Here is a 24,418-nt window from a genome sequence, read left to right on the forward strand (position 1 = left end):
CTGCCCGTCTCGGCCTCCCAAAGTGCTGGGATTACAGGATTGAGCCACCGCGCCCGGCCTTTTTTGTATTTTTAGTAGAGATGGGGTTTCACCATGTTGACCAGATTGGTTTCGAACTCCTGGCCTCAAGTGATTCGCCCACCTCGGCCTCCCAAAGTCTAGGATTACAGGCGTGAGCCACCGCACCCGGCTACAGTTAACTTTTGAAATATAAGTTGAAGGAGCACACTCTCAAATAACAATAAAAAATATAGTAAATACATAAACCCAGTAACATAGTCATTTATTATTACCAAGTATTATGTACTGTACATAATTTAAGTGCTATACTTTATACATTTAGCAGCTCAGTAGGTGTTGTTTTGTTTGTTTGCTTGTTTTGCAATGGCGTCCTGCGGTGTCACCAGACTGGAGGGCAATGGCGAGATCTTGGCTCACTGCAACCTCCACCTCCCGGGTTCCAGCGATTCTCCCACCTCAGCCTCCTGAGTAGCTGGGATTACAGGCATGCAATGCCATGCTTGGCTAAGTTTTTGTATTTTTTAGTAGAGACAGGGTTTCACCATGTTGGCCACGCTGGTCTCGAACTCCTGAACTCAAGTGATCCACCCGCCTCGGTCTCCAGAAGTGCTGGGATTACAGGTGTGAGCCACTGCGCCTGGCCTCAGTAGGTTTCTTTACCCCAGCATCACCACAAACACATGAGCAATGTGTGGCACGACCACATTATGATGTCACTAGGTGACAGGAATTTTTCAGCTCCATTATAATCTTCTGGGGCACTGTCATATGTCTGGTTTGTCACTGACCAAATTATCGTTAGGTGGTGCACAACTGTACCTTCTTTTACTGTTTTAAAATATGAGTGGCTTCTTCTTCCCACTGAAATAATCGTAGTGGACTGTCTTTGTTTTCCCCCTTGGCTGAGCTGTTTCAGTAATGATTTCTCACTGACTCATTTACTTCCCTTTCCGTGATCTCAAAAGTTTTTTTTCTTCTACTCCCTCCATTTTAATTTAGGGAAACACATATAATTTTTAGATTGTTTAATTTAAAAACCTGAATTCTTAATCTCACCTCATTTTATTTACATTTCAGTGGCATATGTGAAACAAAAACATTTTTCCCTTTACGGCTTATTTATTAAATTTTTTAAAAACCTCAGAGAAAAAGATTTGGCCACATTTTTGTCTCTTTTTATGGCTACAAATATAACATCGGGAATATATATCAGAATTGATGTGCTTCTAAGTTGCATTTTTCACAGTTGGCCACAGAGCTTTTTGCTTAGCTATCTCGAGTTGCATTGGAACTGGGTTTTCTGTATAATTTTTTTCTCTACTTAACTGTAGAAGGAAACACATGTCCAAACTGAGGATAGCCCCACTTTAAGTTTCAACATGCTTTGGGTTTTGCAGCATCCAAGATTTTCCTAACTACACACCTCCTTTTTTTTCTTTTCTTTTCTTTTTTCGCCTTAAAACACGCTCTTTTGGCTGGTTCAATAAGCCGTTCCTGCCAACCAGTTGCTTTTATGGTAATTGACAGAGTAGCTGATTTTTGGAACCTTGGAATCTAAAAAGGCATTTTAGCTCAGACTTTGGAGAGGCTGAGCCAAGCTACTTGCAGAGTAAGAGATACAGCCGAGCCAAATGTGGGGCAGTCAGACCCTGAGTCTGTGCATGCTAATGAACTGCTCTCAAGAGTCTACATACCAGGAGCTAGCTCCAACTTGCGTTTTCCCTCTTTCAGCAACATGCGCGATCCTTCCCTCTCCTGTCTGATTGTTTCTGGAGCTACTAGGTGCCACTTCTAGAGTGGAGCCGGTGAGACCACCTGTCAGCAGTGGACAGACGTGTCAGGACCCCCATGACCACCAGGGGTGGGTACACAGACCCACTGCTCCTCAAATACTGACCATGAGCTGAAAAGACACAAGACACAGCACACTTGAGCCAGAGAAGAGCTGATAAGTTTTTACTTCAAAGGGAAAGAGCATAAGAAAAAAAAAATTACAACATTAATACTGCCAGTTAGTATAATGAGAAGATTGTAAATTTTCTGAATTCCCCTCAAATGATATCAGTTCGCTAAAAACGGCAACATTTCTCCAGATTTCATCTTAGCACAACAAACAGAAAAAAAAAAAAAATCTCCCCAGACTCCCAGATCTTTAGAGTCCTTGCTTTCCATAAAAAAAGCACAAATGTTTCAGAGTCAAAGGGCTCTGTTTGCTATCTTACTTTTGCCGGTTTGGCTCTTCTGGGAACCAGAACACATTACTCCACAGGAGGTGGCTCTTGGACTCAAAATACCCAAGTGACACTGGGCAGCCCACCAGTAACAGCCTCAGGAAAAGCGTGCCCTTCTAACATCAATTCATTTTTTGAACTAAAAGCACTTTGGACACAGAGACTGCCCACCCCCCGCACTTCCCAAGTGGTGGTAAGCAGCTTTTCCTGGTTGATTTCAGTCTTTGAGATTGAGCTTTGTTGTATGCAGTTTTCACACTGACTACTGATAGAGAAGCAATATTCTATTCTCCATTACTTTTTTTTAAATAGAAATTCTTTTTTTATTGTATTATTCTTTATGTTCTAGGGTACATGTGCACAACGTGCAGGTTTGTTACGTATGTATACACGTGCCATGTTGGTTTGCTACACTCATCAACTTATCATTGACATTAGGTATTTCTCTTAATGCTTTCCCTCCCCCAGCTCCCCACCTCCCGATGTGTGATGTAAAACAATTTTCTTCTGTTACTGGAAAGGAACCCAATCTATACCTAGTGACATTGAATGTGCCCATCTGCCTGAAAAATAAAATACAGAATTCAGTGTATTGAATCCTGTGTAGTACATTGTTGAGATTTGTAAAACCTAATTAAGAATACCTGCATGGGGATTTGAGTCTACGTTTTTGCACTTCAAAGGTATTTTTATAGGCACCAAAGTGTCAAACACATACACCCAAAGAGTAAGCAGAATTTTATAATTTCACAGTTGGCTGTAGTAAACATGTTTCTCAGTGGAACAAGTCCAAGGAGTCAGCCACAGGGAGTGCTAGCCACAGCCAGGCGCTCACGGGGCTGTAAGACATGCAAGTCAACTCCTCACCCTAAATAGAGGCTCTCCGTGGGCCTGAGCCATGAATTACATCTTCTTCTTCCACGTGCAGGATCCATACATTGATGGCATTGATGCACTAACAGGTTCTGTAACCCATAACGTATTTGATAGCCACAGGCTTTCCTCTTGTCTGTGCAGTAACCACTCCGAGGTTGACAGTTCAGGTAGGGAAGCGGGTTCTGGTCTCCTTTGCCTATGTGAGATGGCTTCATCTGGGAGCCAGAGCGTCAGTTACATAGTCTTCTCTAAATTATGTTTTGTTATTTCCCTAACGTTATTTAAGCCTCATGGAACTTACTCTGCTTTTGCCAAGTCTTTCCATTGAATAAATATCTCCATAACCTATTGCTTCACTTTGGCAACAGAATTGTTGCAATTTGTGGGCAAAATGGAGCAAAGGCCTAACTCATTTTTTTTTCCTCTGTAAAATGTGCAATTTGCTGGCTTTCATTCTCCCAGACGAAAGCCTTGACTTGTTCTCTGTTCTGGTAGCACCTTGTCTCTGTCCTTACTGAGTGAAGATTTATAGACAGGAGAATAGAACTCAATAAAAAATGACTTCACAGATACCAGGGAGACTTGCTATCCATACACAGTCAGTAATCGTAAATAAATTAGGCCACAAAGTGCTCAGAATTGTGCCTGGCACGTAGTAAATGATCTGTAAATCAGTAGTATCAGAGTTCTGCAAATTACAAATGATCATTCTTGTCCTGCATTTACATGAGTTACTTTATAACTGCAAAATTATGGAAAGTAGCAGAGGTATAGCTAAGCATCCAGGCTGACCCTGTAAGAGCCAGAAGCTGGCAGAGCTGCAGAAGGTAACGATCTAACTGTTCACAGATCCAATTATTTCCCCCAAAGGATCCCTAAAACCTTATAAAATGCCGCCTGAGTAGTCAGTGAAAGGAGACCAAGGGAACTAACACTCGTTCCATTCTGGGCCAGACACACATGATCTCACGTGTTCTTCACAACCTTGCCATTTGTTCACTAAATGCTTTTGTTTTGTTTGTTCGCCTTGTTTATTTAAGTTCCTTAGGTGAAGGGTTGTGAAAAGAGCTCAGAGTGACTCATGATTGTCTCGTGGTCTACACCTTAAGGCTTAACTCAGGGTATGTCAGCAGGCTTTCCCCATTTTTTTCCTTCAGACAGGGTATTGAAGCTTGGCTGCCTCATGGTCATGTCATTTATTTTCTCTTGACCACCTCTTCCCTGGGAAATTTTGCCCTGCTTAGACTATATGACGATCATGTTGACGTTATTCTTCTCAAACCTCTTCTAGTTCTGTGACTCTCTTAGAGCTCAGAATTGGAAATTAGGATGCATTTCCTAACTATCCTTAAGCAGTGTAGAGAAAAAGAAATTGTGAGAAATATTGGGTTGGCGGGGACGGGAGGTGGGGTAAAAGGAAGGGAGAGGACTAAGGGCAGGAAAAGACAGTTTTATAAAGGCCATAGAACTAGCAGAGGGCCTTGCATCTTCCAAGTTTCCTGTGTGGAGCACAGTGCCACGTGCAGTAGCTCCCCAGTAATATTGATTGATTATTGTTGTGGATGATGATGGTAATGAAGAGGGGCTTACCCACTATCTGGTTTTGGAGTCTCGACCCTACTCCTTTGCTAGGACGCCATGCCAGTAGCCTATCTACCACCCCCCTACATCTTTCCCTTCAGTAGGGACATTTTTGTGTTACTCATACCAGATTCTTTTAGCCTAAGGAGCTTGAGAACCCATTTTTGTGGGTTCTTTATATTTATGTGGTGTTGAGAGACATTCGTGTTCTGAGTGAAGCAGCAAATCTAAACCAAAGATGTGAGTGTAGAAGCAAAAGCTAACATCCTAACTTTCATTTCCTGCAGCAGCAGGAGGAGGCGTTCTTTTGGAAATTGAGGACTGGTGACTGCTTCTTCTAATAAATATGCCAGGAAATCCTGTATTGCTATCACCATTGAGTCTGTTACTCATTTGCTAACTAGCAGAGGGAACTATTTGCCCATCCTTTGTCTGAAATAAATGTGTGATAACTGACCAGGCACGGTGGCTCACACCTGTAATCCCAGTGCTTTGGGAGGTCAAGGCAGGCAGATCACGAGGTCAGGAGTTCAAGACCAGCCTGATGAACATGGTGAAACCCTGTCTCTACTAAAAATACAAAAATTAGCCGGGCGTGGTGGCAGGTGCCTGTAATCCCAGCTACTCAGGTGCCTGAGGCAGGAGAATTGCTTGAACCCGGGAGGTGGAAGTTGCAGTGAGCCGAGATCACACCATTGCACTCCAGCCTGGGCAACACAGCAAGCCTCCATCTCAAAAAAAAAAAAAACAAAAAAGAAAAAAGAAAATTTGATAACTATGAAATTATAGAATCATTGAGCCAGAAGCACCCCCAAGATTGTCTAGAACCCCCAGTTTTTTATTTTAATTTTCTTAGAGACAGGGTCTTGCTTTATTGCCCAGGCTGGAGTGCAGTGGCACAATCCCTGCTTACTGCAGCTTCAACTCCCTGGGCTCAAGCGATCCTCCCACCTCAGCCTCCTGAGTAACTGGGAATACAGGTGAACACCCACCATACCCAGCTATTTTTATTTTTATTTTTAGTAGAGATGAGATCTCACAGTGTAGCACAGGCTGGTCTCGAATTCCTAGGCTCAAGCAATCCCCCTGCCTTGGCCTCCCAAAGTACTGGGATTACAGATATGAGCCCAGCCAAAACTCCCTGATTTTATAGTTAGAGAACTGAATCCCAGACATTGTGGGAGGTCATCATCTGCCCCCAGGTTACACTGCAGGTGGGTAGTAGGGCAAGGCCAGAACCTGGCCCCAGGCACAGTCAGCACTCTTTTCCTTATGCTGCTTGTCTCCTGATCCAAAAGGCCCCAATTTCTCAGAGTAAATAACTTCAGATGATTGTATATCTATGGGAGTTCCCTTTTATTCTTTACTACCCACTGTCATCTTATTTCTGCCCCTTTGCAATTTTTTTATCTTAATATAAACTGCTTTATCTTTATTAAAACCTAACTAATTTTCAACCATATTTCCTGAAGAACTTTTACTTCTGGTCATTAGTGATGAAACTCCTGAGATGAGAAAAGAAAGGAAAAAAATAAAAATAATTGAATTTTTGCTTTTCTTTACAGACACTCTGGAAAACGGATCCAATAAGGGTGACAGGTGAGCAAAATGTTCCCATTGGCCATTCCTGCTTTTCAGGAAAATTTTCAATGTAAACTGCAGTGAGTTTGATCGTTTACTTTCTGTTTTGCTTAACTCCAGTGCAGCTAACAGAAAGGGACCGAGCAAAGATGACACGTATTGGAAGGAGATCAACGCAGCTATGGCCTTAACAAATCTTGCACAGGGAAAGGACAAACTGCAGGGAACTACCAGCTGCATCATCCAGAAGTCGTCCCATATAGCAGAAGTAAAGACTGTCAAAGTGCCGCTGGTGCAGCAGTTTTAAGAGCTTGTTGCTTTTCAGATCCAATGGATGTTCTTTCCAGTGTTTTCATCAACCCTCATCCTAAGAGCCGAAGCAGGGATGAAAATGACTTTCTCCTAAACCTCTTCTTATTTTTAATTATCCCAAATATATCATTTAGTTGCTTCTGTAAAAGACATATAAATTATAAAAAACTCATTTTAATCAAAAATATTAACTTATTTTATGTTACTCAAACTATGCATAAAATGTCTGCATTACCATTACAGTAAGTGCCTTGCTTCCCAAAAATAAGCTCCAACGTGGGCATAGTTGAACAGCTATGCCTCAAAATGCCAACGCCATATGCTTATTAGCCTGTGTGCATCATTCCAGACGGACCTAATCATTCCAGGACTGAAACCAGAATCGCTGAAAGCCCTTGAAATACATTCAATAATTCACAAGTTAAAACTTGGATATCTGTTCAGCCCAAATGAAATCTTCCTTTTAAAAAGAAGTCTACAGTATTGAAAATTGTTCAATGTGCTTTTCAGAGTGACAGGGAGAATTTTATGCATGTATCTTGCCTGCATATCTGATATGTTACAAACTTCCAAAATTCCAGGTGCAGCGATCCACATAACGTTGTACATTTAAGAAGTGATTCCTTCAAGCTAATTTAAAATTTCAATGAATACATGGTGATCAGGAAAACTTTTTTTGAAGCACTGTTGGAAAGCACCACAAAGCCCTTTAGAATTAATCTGGATTTTTTTCTCAAGTTCTGCTGAAGTTCAAAAAAAAAAAACTTTATTATATAAATAATTCAAAATTTTCCTGTGTAAAACTAAACCTGTAGTTTTAAAACATAATCCTGTTTGCATTAGAGCTCACTGTCTTTTTGTGATGGAAACTGTGTTCATATGGTATGACTAAAAATCTTTTATTTGATTCATTTCAAATTACAATTGCTGATGGACAATTTGTATTGCAGCGAGAACAAGAGAATGAAAGAAATATATCTCTGTGCGGCTATACATACACATACATAAAATTGATTTTTAAATTTAAAACATACGGAAAACAAAACATTGAACAGTTTGAATTTTGCCAAGTTGGATATTAATGTAAAAGTGAAGTGAAATCGTGCATTGAAAGAAAACATTTTGTTTCTAAATTAGACTACCATTGAGTGAGAATAATCAATATCAAGAAAGAAGACTATCTTTCTCAACTAAACAATAATATTCTAATCAGCTTGGGAAGACTTGAAACTTGAATAAACAGTGGAAATGCCAAATATAACAGAGGGTATGTGCTACAGAGAAGTAAAGAGGGTTTGACTCTTTTATGATGGGATTTTTTTTTTGTGGCTATGTAATCTGTTATTTTTTTTAAACTGGAAAGCATTTTTGTCAGTGTGAATGAGGGTCAATAGTGCAGCCAAGTGGTGACATTTTTCTTTATTTTGCAAAATGCTTTTAAAACCAAAGGCTGCTCTAGTTGACGGACAGTATCAGTCTTGATATAAATTGTAGGACACTTTTTCATGTAACATAGCATTTGGGGATTGGATTTATTTAGTGTAATGAAGATAATTTGATATAAAAATATTTTGTGTATATATATATTTTTACTTTGTTTTCTAAATTGCTGTTTGCAGTAACAGTAAGCGCAAAGCAAAATATATAAGTTATGACTGTATGATCAGATGAAGTATGAGTTCTTTTGGTTTGCATCCTTAAATAGTTAGAGATCTCTGATAAAAACTTTGGAATCTTTACAAAACAATTTTGCCAAAATGTGAGCATGTCAATGAAAACTAAAGACAAATACTTCGCTCTTTTTCATACTATTATAAGTTATTCTGGTATTAAATATGTTAATAAAAGTGTTTTGGTTTTGACATATTTCAGTTAGATGAATGAATGCTGGTTGTATTTTATTTGAATGAGTCATGATTCATGTTTGCCGTCTTTTTTAAAAAATCAGCAAATTTCTTCTATGTTATAAATTATAGATGACAAGGCAATATAGGACACCCATTCACATGATTTTTTTCAATACCAAAGGTTGGAAGATTTTATAATTAACATGTCAAGAAGACTTTATAATAAGCACATCCTTGGCAATATCTCCAATTGCAATGACTTTTTAATTTATTTTTTCTTTTGCTGCTTTAACATTTTCTGGATATTAAAATCCCCCCAGTCCTTTAAAAGAATCTTGAACAATGCTGAGCCGGCAGCTGAAAATCTAACTCATAATTTATGTTGTAGAGAAATAGAATTACCTCTATTCTTTGTTTTGCCATATGTAATCATTTTAATAAAATTAATAACTGCCAGGAGTTCTTGACAGATTTAAAATAAAAGTTAATTTCTAGACCTCAATGATCGTATGGATTTTGTTTTCCTTTGAGAGCTGAGCAGGTAGATGAAGCAGTAGAACAGACGGGCCCATTATATGCAGCAATTCTCCTTAGACTGTTAAGGGATATGATATGGGAGTGCTGCATTTGTATTAGGTTTGAATTTCATCACCTTAGGCCACCAATCCAGCTTTTAAAGACTGAGGAAAAGGGAGTGTGATGTTGACTATTAAAATAGGTAACTTTAAAATGAGCATTTTCACATAATACCTTCTTTCCCTCACTAATACAATTAGCATTTGTGGCGTGCTCTGCACTGGAGAGAAAACCTTGGCTTTGAAGCTAGACAGAACTACCTTTGAATCTCAGCTTTATCCCTTACTACTTAGTCATTCTTATCTAGTTTCTTCATCTGGAAAGTGGGAGTAAGGAGCTATACCTTCTAGAATTCGCAGTCAGATTGAGATAAAATACAATACATAAAGTGCCTACCACTTTATGTATGTAATGTCTGTCAGATAATAGGTGCTTGGTAACTGGAACGTATTATTATGTAATTACAATTCCTCTCTCCGGGCTTTATGCACAAGAAAGTAGAAATATTTAAAACAAATGCAACATAAGACATGGGTAGTTTAATGAACAGCTGTGGAGAGGGAGAGATGCCTGACAAGAAAAGCTGCTGTGCAATGGTGAAAGTTGGTATCAGAGTTAGAAAGGCCTTCAAGGAAGATCATTTTAGCATCATCACTTTGAATTTCCAGGCAAAAAGCATAAAGCGTTGCAAAGTTAAGGCAGAACAGACATTCCAGCAGAAAACACGATACATGCGGTCGCTTCCTTCTTTGGGATAACCAAGAATTGCTTTCCCTGTATTTGTCCTGCTTGATACTGTTCAAGATGGCTAAGAAAAACTCAAGCTGCTGCCTGTGTTCTCTGTCTGCTCCAAGTAGCAACGTTTAACAAACAGTGGCAACAGCCATAGCCTGCTTTTAAACTCATCCAGCTCAATGGTGTCACAGCATGCAAATAAACACAGAGAAGAAGAACAAGCCCCCCAGGCTGTCCTGCCAGGGATGGCATAGGCAAGTCATGCCTTGGAAGGCAGCGTGTTGTGGTGGTAAGAACCTGGGCCGGCATGCTCTGGCTTTGCTACTTCACTTCTTAGTACCTTTGGGGAATAAGCATAAGCCTTCTTTCTATACCCATTGTTTGCACCTATAAAATTAGATCTGTGAAATTTACCTACTCCAACGATCTGTTGTGGGGAGTCAATGAGGCAGTCGATATAAAAGCACTTTACAAACTGCATGGCACTGTATAAATGTTAGCGATTATGACCGTATTCCACACAGCTCTGAAAGACCTCATGTCTCACACTTTTTGGCACTATAAACTGTGGTTTCCATGAAGCATATAGGACCCCTAGACTCTGTCAAATATGTGTTAGGGTCACCAACATTGGGTCCTTGTGACCACTAAGAATTTCTTGGTCCTGTTCTTTTTTTTTTTTTTTCTTGAGACAGAGCCTTACTCTGTCACCTAGGCTTATGGAGTGCAGTGGTGCCATCTCAGCTCACTGCAACCTCTGCCCCCTGGGTTCAAACAATTCTCCTGCCTCAGCCTCCCAAGTAGCTGTGACTACAGGGGTATGCCACCACACCTGGCTAATTTTTTATTTTTAGTAGACACAGGGTTTCACCATGTTGGCCAGGCTGGTCTCGAACTCCTGACCTCAGGTGATCCACCCGCTTCGACCTCTCAAAGTGCTGGGATTACAGGCATGAGCCACCATGCCCAGCCAGTCCTGTTCTTCTTTGTAACCATTATGATTAGAATTAGAAGATAGAAGATAGATTGCCACACTGTGGGAATAGAATCCTGACTTCACCACTGTGAGCTTTGAGACCCATCTCAGAGATGGATTAAAACTTTGGTTTGGGAGAAGGGTGAATTGGCCACAATAAACTTTTTCTCTCAAGGCGAGGAAAAACAGATTTCTGAGTTTGGAAACAAAACAAAATGCTGAGGTGTTTTTACATTTTGCACAATGACTCCATGGGAATTCACCCACGTAAGATGGTCTCACTAGGTCTCCTACAACAAATTGTAACCCAAAGCCAGTTTCTGGAAATTTGACCTACACTGAGTCTAATCTGACAGATATTCTTGACTTTTAAACAAAATTTAAATTTTAAATTACAAGTGTTTTAAAAATATATAGATGTAATTTATGCTAATTGCCGAAAAATGTAAACAGTATAGAAGGGTAAAGAGAAAAAGCACCTACATGAGGATCTATTATTTTTGGATCTATTATAATTTATTTAGCAGATAGCCCACTGATGAACTTTTGGGTTATTTTGAATTTTTAATTATTATAAACTAGTGCTACTCAAAGTGCTGTTTCACACTGGAATAAGGAGCTTGCACCAAAATGGATTTCTTTCTTCAAGAAAGTCTTTCTATAAGAAAAAAAAAAAGTCAGCTGAATGTACAGTGCTCTTAGCAATGTAGTTGATTTACATTAAGTAGCACTGATAACAATGATTCAGGTTGGGCACAGTGGCTCACACCTGTAATCTCAGCACTTTGGGAGGCCAAGGCGGGTGGATCATTTAAGGTCCAGGAGTTCAAGCCCAGCCTGGCCAACATAGTGAAACCCCATCTCTACTAAAAGTACAAAAAACTTAGCCAGGTGTGGTGGTACATGCCTGTAGTCCCAGCTACTCGGGAGGCTGAGACAGGAGAATCACTCAAACCCTGGAGGCGGAGGTTGCAGTGAGCTGAGATTACACCACTGCACTCCAGCCTGGGTGACAGAGTGAGACTCTGTCTCAAAAAAAAAAAAAGAAAACAAACAAACAAAAAACAAAAAAAAGAACACAAACAAAAAAACAATGACTCAATGAACATTCTTACGCCTATGTGTCTTCAGCCACTTATACATCTATGGAATAGATAGCTAGAAGTGGAATTAATGGGTCAAAAGATAAGCACATTAAATTTTTTGATGAATGTTACCAAATTAGTATTTAAAAATTCTACCAATTTGGCCAGGCACGGTGGCTCATGCCTGTAATCCCAGCACTTTGGGAGGCCGAGGCGGGCGGATCACAAGGTCAGGAGATCGAGACCACGATGAAACCCCGTCTCTGCTAAAAATACAAAAAAAAAAATTAGCCGGGCGCGGTGGCGGGCGCCTGTAGTCCCAGCTACTCGGGAGGCTGAGGCAGGAGAATCACTCAAACCCTGGAGGCAGAGATCATGCCACTACACTCCAGCCTGGGTGACAGACAAAAAAAGAAAAAAAAAAAAAAAAATTCTACCAATTTACACTTCCAACAATAGGGTGTGCCTGTTTTCCCTCAACCTGGTCAAAACATTGAGTAGTAGTAAACTTTTCAATAGTTGACAATGTGGTTGATAAAAATGATGTCTCAACATTGTTTTAACTTGTACTTATTTAAGATGAGTGGCACTGCACTTAAGCTGATTGGTATTTCTTTTCAGTAAACTGCTTGTTCATGTTTTTCTTTTTCTTTCTTTTTTACCTTTCCTTGTCCATTTTTAAGTAATTTGTATGAGTTCTTCGTATATTAAAGAAAATTTAGTACCTTGTCTGTAATATATGCTGTAAGTGTTTTCCCAATTTGCTAGGGTATTTTTTAACTTCACTTATCGTATTTTGAAATTCGGAAGGTTGAGCCTCGTCTGTGTGTATATTTAGGGTACATAGGATGCTACTGCATCTATCTGGCCATCATAGAAGCAGTGTCATGTGGTAGCTCAGAGCATACACTCTGGAACCAGACTGCTGAGGTTCAAGTCACTTCTCTTGTGCTTACTGGCTCTATTACCTTGCACAACACACTTAACCCATCTATGTCTCAGTTTCCTCATCTGTAAAAGATGGTTGATAATAATATCTACTTCTTAGTGGTGTGAGGATTAAATTAGTTATTATATATAAAGTACTTACAGTGCTACCTAGCATATAGTTAGTGCCAAGATTGTAAAAAGATTCATCCATGTTTTCTACTATCAGTTTTATTATTTATTTTTGTATATTTAAATCTTGTATCCATTGGCAATTTATTTTGGCCAAGAAGTAAGCTAGGTATCTGGCTCTCTCCCTGATCCTCCCAGCAAAAGAAAACCTAGCTGGCTGTCTCAAAACTGTTTACTAGATAATCCACTGATCTCAGTATTTACTTCTGAGCTCTCCTCAGGCCCTTACCATAGTACTGAGTATAAATCCTTCAATATCATTCTTCCTCGGAATTTTCCTGGCTCTTTCTACATCTTAACTTTTAAGGATACACATGATACATTATATTATCAAATCCCTACTGCCCCCAAAATAATGTTGGCATTTGTGGAGTTCATGAATATATAGATGAGTTTATACTTTGCAATGCTGAGTTTTATTATTCAGTTTTCTTCTTTCATTTGATCTCAGTAGAGTTTTAGTTTTGTTTCCTATTTCTCATTCATTGGTGTTTATTTTTGTCTTGCATCTGTCAGTATAGTTTTTCCATTTTTGTTTAATCTTAATTATCATTTGTTTGCAGACAAACTATTGGTTTTTAAATATTACTTTTGTTAGCCAGACACTTAATTAGGATTCTTTTTTAAAAATTAATATTCCAAATATTTCACTTGGACTTTGAGGTATACCATCATGTTATTTCCAAATAATGAAAATTTACTGATCCTTCTCTAATATTTATACCCTAGTCCTTTCCTTTCCTTGTGGTATTGACTGATATTTCTAGAACAATTTTTAATGACAGAGATGGTAAGCTCTCTTGTGTTTTTCCTCACTTTAATGGGATCACTTCTAGCGTTTAAATATTTATGCTATAATGGATATTGATTTGAGAATTATTCTTTTTCATATTTTAAGACAATATTATTTCATTCTGGATTGACTAAAATATTTTATTATAAATGGATGTTGAATATTTTCCTAAACATTTTTTATTAAATTATAATGTAAAAAATTTGCAAGCCATAAATGTACAACTCAACAAATTTTAACGTACAGAATATAATTGTGAAAGCAAAACCCAGGTCAAGATTAGGACCATTATAAGTGTTCCAGAAGCTCCTACCCCAGATGTAACTATTTTTCTGACTTCTACCTAGTTGTGAAATTAAACTGAATCATAGAGTTACATTCGTTTTGATCAATATTATATTTGTGAGATTCATCCATCTTGTTGAATGAATTCATTCTTGTAGCATCCATTCCTCTTTATTGTTATATATAATTGCATCATTATATGAATATAAAACAAATTATTTATACAACCTCCTGTTGATGGACATGTGGGTTTTCCATTTGGGGGGCTATGATGAATAACACTTCTATAAACATTCTCGTATATTTCTTTTGGTAAATTTATGTATGCATTTCTGGTAGACTGGAGCTAGACTTTTTGAGTTATGTTCAGTTGTAGTGGATATTATCAAACGGTTTTCCATGCTGGTAACACCAGTTTACATCTCCAAAGCAAGATATGAGAGATCTAGTTGCTCCATAGACTTGCTAATTTTGGTATTTTCAGATGTTAATGTTTTAGCTTTTATAGTAGATTTGTAGAGGCATCTTATGATTTAACATTAAGAACAAACTGATATTGTTTAATATGAATATTTAATTGATATTTAATTGGTGATTTTAATATGTCATATTTGGATATTGTGGCAGTACCTGTTCAAGTTTTTTTTTTCTTTGAGACAGGGACTTACTATGTCACCCATGCTGGAGTGCAGTGGCACAGTCACAGCTCACTGCCTCAACCTCCCAAGCTCAGGTGATCCTCCCCTATCACCCTCCTAAATAGCTGGGACTACAATTTTTTCTATTTTTTGTAGAATCAGGTTTTTGCCATGTTACCCAGGCTGGTCTTGAACTTGTAGTCTCAGGCAATCCACCTGTCTTGACCTCTCAAAGTGATTGGATTGTAGGCATGAGCCACTGTGCCCAGCCTCAAGGTTTTTTTTAATTGATACATTATAATTGTACAGATTTATGGGATACAGCTTGATGTTTCCATGTATATATGTTGTAGAATGATTTAATAAGGGTAGTTAGTGTACCCATCATTTCATGCATTTATCATTTCTTTGTGGTGAGAACATTCAAAAGCCTCTCTTCTAGCTATTTGATAACATGCAATACCTTACTGTTAAGCATGTTACCCTCCTGTGCAATCAAATACCAGAACTTATTCCTCCTAATTGTTACTTTGTACCCAGTGACCAACCTCTGACCAGCCTCTTCTTTCCCCCTTCCCTCTCCAGTCTCTGGTAACTACTGTTCCACTCTCTATGATATCAACATTTTTTTAAATGGACTTCATATATGAATGATATCATGTCTTTCTGTGCCTTCCTTATTTCACTTAATATGGTGTCTTCCAGGTTCATCTATGTTGCAGCAAATGACAGGATTTCATTCTTTTTTATGGCTGAATGTGTGTGTGTATATATATATGTGTGTGTGTGTGTGTCTGTGTATATATATATATATATGTATAACATTTTCTTTGTCCATCCACTTATTGTTGGACACAGTTTGATTCCATATCTTGGCTATTATAATTAGTGTTCAATAAACATGGAAGTGCAGCTATCTTTTTGATATACTGATTTTATTTCCCTTGGATATATACTCAGTAGCGGGATTGCTGGATCACATGGTAGTTCTGTTTTTAATTTTCTAAGGAAGCTTCATCCTGTTCTCCATAATAGCTGTACTAGTTTATAATTTCACCAGCAACACGTAAGTGTCTCTTGTCTCTACATCCTCACCAACACTTGTTTTCTTTTGTGTTTTTGATAATAGTCATTTTAACTGGAGTTAAGTGGTATCTCATTGTGGTTTTGATTTGCATTTCCTTGATAATTAATGATGTTGGGCATTTTTCTATATCCCTATTGGCCATGTTTAGGTTTTCTTTTGAGAACTGTCTTTTAAAGTCTTTTGTCCCCTTTGAAATCAGATTATTTTATTTCTTTTTTTTTTTCTTTCTTTTTTTGGCCATTGAGTTGCTTGAGTTACTTATATATTCTGGATAATTATCATTTCCCCAATGTATGTTCTTTGATAAATACTAACTATTTGGATTCACATCAGTGACTGTTCAAGATTTTTCCCCACTCTTGCATTGGGTTGTTTGTTCTTTACTTACTTATTTTTAAGTGTTAATACATTCTGGATATGAATCCTTTGTCAGGGGTGTGTGTGTGTGTGTGTGTGAGACAGCAAGCGTCTTCCAGAAAAATATCCTGCTGCAACTGAATCTCCTTAAATGCTATTGTTTGATTAATTATTTATGGTCAAGTTGTAATAGTTCTCCTTCAATGGTTCCGTTTCAGTAGAAACTGCCTATCTGGGATATTGTGTTTTATTTCTCTCTTCAGCTGCACAATCACCGTTTTTCATTGCATGCACAAGACTTTCTTCAATTTGAAAGCTAAGTCCATCTTAAGCAGTGGAAATCCTATGAGTTAAGGGATGGGGCAGACACTTTCAGCCCTTGTGATCAGGAGATAGACCAGCTGACAAGCTGTACTCCCTTGTTAAGGCACCAAGACATATCCCTTCTGCTCTCCAGGCTGCGGAACTGCAAATGGAAGAAGAACTTGGCCAATTGCTCAGCAACCCCACAGCACTTTGAGGGTCAAGACTTCACATGGTCTAGTGCTGCCTTCTTCTCAGAGGCCTCTGTATTTTCACAAGCCATGCTTTTTCTAAGGACTTACAACTTGATGCCCATTTTGGGGTTCTCCTCTACAGCAATCCAAAGTTCTAGTCTTGACAGAGGGAAACTAACAAATGATCTCTGTCCCTCCCTCCCTCTTGTCCTCTTCTCCTCTCTCCTACATCTTTCCTTGCAGAGCCAAGTCCTTGGTTCAACTTCACAGGCTCTGCCTAACAACTTCAAGAGCGGCTTCCCTGAGGTAGTTGAATTGGAGTTGGGTTTGAGAGGCAAGGCAGTCGAGATACACAAAGGTGGCCATTTTTCCAATCTCAATTTCTTAAGCTACAAACCTTGAATCCTCAATATGAAAGGTGACATAACTAGAACTTTGATACTTCCTCTATTCTCACATGTCATTTTTAACACTTTCTTGTTAATTTTACATTGTCAGTATTTATGCTACTTAAATTATTATCTGAAACTATAACTCTTACAGTTACTGAAATAGGTTTGATGCTTGTTGGGAATACTTCCATAAGCTGCTTCCCCTTCTTGAGGTCTCTATTTTGATTTTTCTTTTGATTAGATGGATGTTATCATTAATTTTGTTTTTAAAGTTGATCATGTGAATGTTGTATTCCCTCACGTTGAAGTTGTCTTCTTTTCCCTTATATACTCCTGATAACTTAACTAGGTATCGAAGTCTGAGCTTTTACTTTTGCTTTCAGAACTCTTGTCATTGCTCCACAATGAACTGAATATTGCTGTGGCAAATTCTGACCTCAGCCTGATACATTGTCTGCTGGGTTGTTTTGGCTTTGGTTTTGTTTTTGTCTTTGCTTTGCCTGAGGGCACATACAATTCCTTATTTATACCTAAAGTTCACTCACTTACACAGGATATGTCGTGGATCTACAGACTGAAATCTGGGGAAAAAATTGTTATATCTAAATTATTTCCTAAGTTCCTTTTTTTCTGTTAGTTTTCTCAAAGTTGCCAATTTGCTGTATTTGTTTATTCAACTGTTACTTATTGCATACCTACGTTTGCCAGGCACTTTGCTAAAAGTGTTGGGTGTTCAATAATGTGAACAAAAAGGGCAGTACAATTCTCTCTCGATCAATCTCCTGCCTCTCTCATACTTATTTTTAGCAGTATCACATTTTCATGGTATTATTTTCATGTCTCTTGATTTTGCTTTGGCTTTGTGTGTTTATTATCTTCTATTTCTTCCTTGTCCTTAGGAGGCTCACTGTTGTTATTCCCCCTTCGTGCTTGTTCTCTCTTTCGTCCCCTCTTCGAGCTTGCTTTTCAAAATCTATTTCCTCTTTAACTTTTTGGAGTATATAGAGTAATATCTGTCAGAAATTTTCTTCTTTCCTTGGAGAATTGCTCTTCATGCAGGTTCTTCATTTGCTTTTTCCTTGTTATGTTTGCTCTTCTCCTCCTTGAGAATAACATTCAAGTCTCACTTTTCACCCTTTATACTTACTAACACTCTTTGCTTAAAAATAGTTGTAGGGGTGGGAAGGGCACAGTGTCCATGGTAGGACTTAGAACAACACCATGCTCATATTTCTTAGCAAATCTCCGCCTCTGCATGAGGATAGACCTCCCCTCTCCAGGCTGGGCAGATCTCCCAGGCAGGAATTAAAGAGGCTTACAGTGAAGTGTGGTAGTTCTCACAGATTATTTCTTTGTTCACGTGACTCAGTTCAGCAATTGCAAATCTGATTATTGTTTTTTCTGTTGTTTCAAGCCTGCCTCACTTCTAGTCAATTTTGAGGATAGAAAAAAATAAGCCTTTCAGCCCCACTTTTCCTTCCAATTCTATGTTATGAAATTAAACTCCCATTGGGATTTATCCCTTTTCCTGTGGTCTACTCATGACTCAAGTCCTTGTCTTTCTAAGTCAGGGATTATTAGTTGAATATTTTAGGATTTTGTTTAACTTACTTTTAGAGCAATCTACACGCTTCTTGAGATGTCGAAAGGCATGTGTCAACTCTTACATTCTCTCTCAAGTTAGTCAAAGTTTCACTGCATGGTACAGATACTCTTCACATGCTGTGGTTGGGTCTAAATCAAGTTTCATCAAAGATGAAACTTTGCCCTCTGTTTTCCTTCTTGTTGTGCTTGTGGAAGGCTCTAGGAAAGGGCATAAGGTAAGTATAACTTTATGCTATCGTCTCCTACCAGAAGTCTTGGGGCAAATTATAGTCTTATTATTTTTCTTTATTCTGGTCTTAAAAATTCCTGTTCTGATGTTTTTTTATTTTTACTTTCCTTGCTAGATTTGTACAATTCTTAACGCTTTCTCTTTTCTTTTTTTTTTTTTTGACCTGACACTATCATGTTACCTTCAAATGATTTCTTTCTTCAAACAACCTCAGTCGTGACTTTCCAGGTGTCACAATACCCCCCTGAGGTCAATAATGAAGGGAGTAGCTATGAAGTGATAACCTCTATTTCCTGTTCACTTTCTCACAGGCCTTCAGCTTAACTGTGTGCTATAAAATCTCTTCAACCAACAAGCTCAACCATTTATCACTATAGTCTTAACTACCTCAGCTTTTTGGATATCTTAATTCCCCAAAGGACTGTCAACTTAACCATAACTACCTAACAACTGCCAAGCCTCACTTTATGAGCTGCTGTTGAGAGTTTAGCCATTTAAGGCTGATTTTTTAAAAATTTTTATTGGCACTTCATGGCATTTGCTTGATTTACACTGCTGTAAATAACCACAATTAGGAAAATTTCTTTTCCTTTAAGGTATGGTAGGCAAGGATGAAAATGGATCCTGAGTCATCTTTCTCCATATAGTTAACTCCCTGCCAGCGCATTCTTCCAAGTTTGCCCAAGCTCAAAAGGTCAAATGTGGTCAGTTGTCGAGTGGGTAGAGACCTCCTTGGAAACCAAGAATGGATCTGTTAAGGTAGAAGCTTTTTTCTACCCCAGCCTGAGCTACTAAGGGATCTGCTCCTTCACCAACCCTTTGGTCTTAAAACAAATGCTTCAATTATATTCATAGCTTCATGCATTTTATCAGGTATTCTCAGTTTTTGCAAAGGTATCCAAAGTAGGGGAAATCCAGTGGTTTAAAAAAAGATGTTGGCCACGTGAGGTGGCTCATGCCTGTAAACCCAGCACTTTGGGAGGCAGAGGCAGGCGAATCACTTGAGGTCAGGCATTCAAGACCACCCTAGGCAACATAGCAAAACCCCATCTCTACTAAAAATACAAAAATTAGCTGGGCATGGTGGCACACACCTGTAGTCCCAGCTTCCCGGGAGGCTGAGGCAGGAGGATTTCTTGAACCCGGGAGGTGGAGGTTGCAGTGAGCTGAGATTATGCCACTGCACTCCAGCCTGGGTGACAGAGCAAGACTCTGTCTCAAAAAAATAAAATAAAATAAAAGTAAAGTCAAATATTACTGAGACATAAAAAAGAACGGAATTCAGATACATGTTACCACATGGATGAACCGTGAAGATATTGTGCTAAGTGACATAAGCCAAACAAAATGATAGACGTCTTATAATCCCACTTAGATGAAGTAACTAGCATGGGCAAATTCATAGAGACAGGAAGTAGATTCAAGTGTACCAGGAGCTGGGGGAGGAGGAATGGGGAGTGATTGCTTCATGGTTGCTCAGTTTCTGTTTGGGATAATAAAAAGTTGTAGAAATAGATAGTGCTGATGGTTGCACAACATTATGAATGCAATTAATGGCAGTAAATTGCACACTTAAAATTAGTTAAAACGGTTTATTTTAGTAAAGTAATGTATTACTTTGAAAAAATAATTGTCAAGAAGTAACTTTAGGACTTTTGATTCCTCCAGACTTACCTTCTGGGATACAGTGAGTAAATGCACATCCTGGGGCCCTGCCATGGGATCCCAGTCGTTCAGAATGCTGAGACCCTTGACTCTCCCTCAGTGGAGCACAGTCCAACTCATTATCTTCTTCACCCTCTGAAGTTGCTCCATTCCTCTCTCCTCCTTCTCTCCCTCCCTGAAAAGTCTCACCCCAAGTTCCTCTGACTTGTTCCTCCATCGTTCTCAGACCCTCCTCCCCTGCCTCGCTTCTTCTTTTTTTTTTTTTTTTCTTTAGAGACAGTCTTACTCTGTCACCCTTGCTGGAGTGCGGTGGCGCCATCACAGCTCACTGCAGCCTCAACCTCCCAGGCTCAAGTGATCCTCTCACGTCAGCTTCCCAAGTAGCTAGGACTACATGCATGCACTACCATGCCAGGCTAATTTTTCCATATTTTTTTGTAGGGATAGAGTCTTGTTGTGTTGCCCAGGCTGGTCTGGAACTCCTGGGATCAAGTGATCCTCCTGTCTTGGCTTCTCAAAGTGCCAGGATTACAGGCATGAGCCACTGTGTCCGGCCCCTGTCTCACTTCTGAGTCCGAATGTTGCCAAGCAGAGCATGACCATTCCTACTAACACCTGCTGAGATTTAACAAAGCACACTCACCACTTCTGTGCTGCCACAAAGTCCTTCAGGGCAGAGCCCACAGCTCCTCCCACTCTGCAGCCTTTCCTGAGAAACAAAACAGCACCTGGACTACGTGGTCAGCACAGCCTGGGCCCCACTGCCTGTGCGGAAAACAGGCCAAATCTCTGGAACCAGCATGCCAAACCACCAATTGGGCTGGTGACCACTTTGACCCCTGGCCCAGCCCTAAAGCCCTCAAACCAGGTAGAACAGTTTTCTTTAGCTTCACCACCAGAAGTAGGGGGCAGGTATAGGACCCTGGTAAAGGCAGGGACGGGCAGGAGCAGCTCATGGCACCAATCTGCAAAAATGGAGAAGCGTTAAGTAGCGTTTAAAGGAAAGATTAGGTCTGGCACTCCCACGCTTGTAATCCCAGCACTTTGGGAGGCCGAGGCGGGTGGATCACTTGAGATCAGGAGTTCGAGACCAGGCTGGCCAACATGGTGAAACCCATCTCTACCAAAAATACAAAAATTTGCTGGGCATTGTGGCAGGCGCCTGCAGTCCCAGCTACTCAGGAGGCTGAGGCAGGAGAATCGCTTGAATCTGGGAGGCAGAAGTTGCAGTGGGCCAAGATCACACCATTGCACTCCAGTCTGGGCGACAGAAAGAGACTCTGTATCAAAAAATAAAAAATAAATAAATAAATGAAGGAAAGGTTAGTCCTTTCCCTAAATGCAGCAGAGGTGGGGCAAAGCAAATGCCCAGGTGAAGGCAAACGCCAGGGCAGGGGCAACAGCCAGAGTAGAAAAGACATTAGGCTGTGTTGTGGAGTTGAAGCAAAGCCACCCATTTGTATACTAAATGGCAGTCCAGGATAGAGGTGGGCAGAGTCCAAGACAACACCAAAAATTTGGGGGAATTCCACATTAATTCCGGAATTTGGTCATTAAGCAAACTGATTTTTAGTGAATTTGCCCTCATGAAACTGATTTTCAGCAACAGCATTTGTTACGCTAGTATAGCAAGAGAAAACTAGCATGCCAACATAGTTACTAAATACAAGTGATATTACCTAGTCACGACGAATCATTCCAGGCTCCAGTGCTGAGCTCCACGAACTCCGGAGAAGTGGAATGTAATTGCATGCATCTGCTCAAATTCACTAAGACTTATCAGAGGAGGCCAGGTGCGGTGGCTCATGCCTGTGAGTGGCTGGATCACCTGATGTCAGGAGTTTGAGACCAGCCTGGCCAACATGGTGAAACCCCATCTCTACTAAAAACACAAAAAATTAGCGGAGCATGGTGGTGAATGCCTATAATCCCAGCTACTTGGTAGGCTGAGGCAGGAGAATCACCTGAACCTAGGAGGCAGAGGTTGCAGTGAGCTGAAATCGCACCACTGCACTCCAGCCTGGGAGACAGAGAGAGACTCCTTCTCAAACAAACACCAAAAAAGAATTATCAGAGGAACTTTCACACGAGCAGGTGAAGGTGGAGAGAAACAAAGTGGCCAAGCTTAGGAGGCAGAGTAGGCTGAGCAGCCAGGGTCAGGCAGGAGGATAGAGGGGTACTGCTTATTAGCTTAAAAAAAAACATCATTAGGATGGAAATTTGCTACTGAAAACCAGGTCATCGTATATCATGCAATCCAAAGCCAAATACGTTGGGAGGTTTTTATTTATCCGCTGTCTGGAATTTTCCATACTTTTGCCATTGACCAATGGAGAAACAACCTCAGCTTTAAGCTGGCTCATTAAGGCCTTTCAGAAAAGAGCCAGTGGATTTAGCATCTCATCCCAGAGGAAAGGCTCTTGATCACATTAAAACAGAACGGAGCTGGCTGGCTGTTTCCTGCACTGTGCTGTTAGATGAAAGTGTTCAGCACTAAAGTCTCTGGAATTACACTTCACTTTCTTTTCTGCCATTATTATTCCCAGAAATAAGCTACACAGGCACATTACATCTCCACCCGGCTCCCACGCCCGTTTTACTTTCTTACTCCCTTTTAAATCTTTTCTCCCAACCCTGTATCTTCCCTTTCCTCTCTCTCCCTTTTCCTCTTTATGTAGCTTCTTGATCATTTGTCTCCAAGTTGAAATCAGAGCTCTTGTACTAAAAACAAACAAAAAGCTCAAAAAAGCAAAACCAGGATCCCAGGTGTAAAAATGTTCTTATGGCAACTCCTCTCTACCGTATTTGGGTAACCTGCAGAATGAAAACAGCATTGTGTCATGTTTCAATATGGTTTCACTGTTGAAGCTACAAGGGTCAGATTGCATCTCCCAACGGTAGGCAAAGTCTCTCTGGAAAGACTGTGTGATTGATTCCTGGACCAACTTCTTTAGGAGAGAAGTTCAAAGCTCAAAAAGGATATGGAAACCCAGAGCGGGTTTTACAGGTAGGACTGAAGGAGGGCTCTGCTTTTCTGGGTCAGACATCACGGAATCTAATGTCTGGGGGATCACCCTTGAACAGCGAATGTGAAATACGGCACTTTCAAACTGACACCTAGAAAAGGACATTGCAAAACAAGACTGGATTTGCTACCTGAGTCCACCTGGAGATGTGACCTTTGTACTACAAGCTCTACCTTGCAGGGCAGACAACCTATATTTTTAATATTTTCAGAATGTATTCCCCTCTGGTTATCTCCATCCATGATTAATTTTCTTCACCTAGCCAACAAAATAATTTCTTTCCCGGGGTTTAGGTCTGAGTGTCTTAGGATGCATGTGTCCTTGAAGCCACCAGCATGACCCTAGAGAGAAGAGACTGTGGTAAGAACAGACTTGGAGTTTCTCTCGAAAAGGAGAATCCCCCCGCCCCATTTTTTTTTGCTTTTTATTTCCATAGGTTATTGGGGAACAGGTCGTATTTGGTGACATGATTAAGTTCTTCTGTGGTGATTTGTGCAGTGACTGGATGAGATTGGAGACTATTATTCTAAGTGAAGTAACTCAGGAATGGAAAAGGAGAATCTCCTTCTAATGCTAACTTTAGTGTCTTGGTCTTATTTCGTGATGGAAGTTGGTATTTCTTTGGCCTTTCCCTGCTCAATTCACTTAATGGTCTCTATCTTCCTTTCCAAAACATTTGCAGTCAGTTAATTTTTGCTCAAGACAATTAACTCAGTTAAAAGAAATCATGTACTGCTGTAGCCAGTAAACCCACCCATCTCTCTCTCTCCCTCTCTGTCTCTCTCTCTCTCTGTGTGTGTGTGTGTCACACACACACACACGCACGCACATACATACAGAGAATCTGCAAGTAGGGTATGCTGCCACCAGGTGGCGTAGTACTTTAACTTTGCTGTTAAAAACC

At 39.8% G+C, this 24,418-nt stretch overlaps 1 protein-coding gene across 3 annotated transcripts in view; it reads left to right on the plus strand.

The window, feature by feature from the left end:
* Positions 1–8,949, plus strand: part of MKX (mohawk homeobox) — a 74,936-nt gene extending 65,987 nt beyond the window's left edge. For 2 of the 3 annotated variants that reach the window (XM_011949219.1, XM_011949220.1), the window contains exons 6-7: positions 6,275–6,308; positions 6,411–8,949. In XM_011949219.1, coding sequence (XP_011804609.1) covers positions 6,275–6,308; positions 6,411–6,597 — 221 coding nt within the window. In that variant the 3' untranslated portion in view covers positions 6,598–8,949. The remainder of the gene's footprint in view (positions 1–6,274; positions 6,309–6,410) is intronic. The other variant, XM_011949221.1, reaches the window with a different exon arrangement.
* The last annotated feature ends 15,469 nt before the right edge of the window (positions 8,950–24,418 follow it).

Source organism: Colobus angolensis, unplaced genomic scaffold, assembly GCF_000951035.1.
Source record: "Colobus angolensis palliatus isolate OR3802 unplaced genomic scaffold, Cang.pa_1.0 Scaffold293, whole genome shotgun sequence".
NCBI lineage: Eukaryota > Metazoa > Chordata > Mammalia > Primates > Cercopithecidae > Colobus > Colobus angolensis.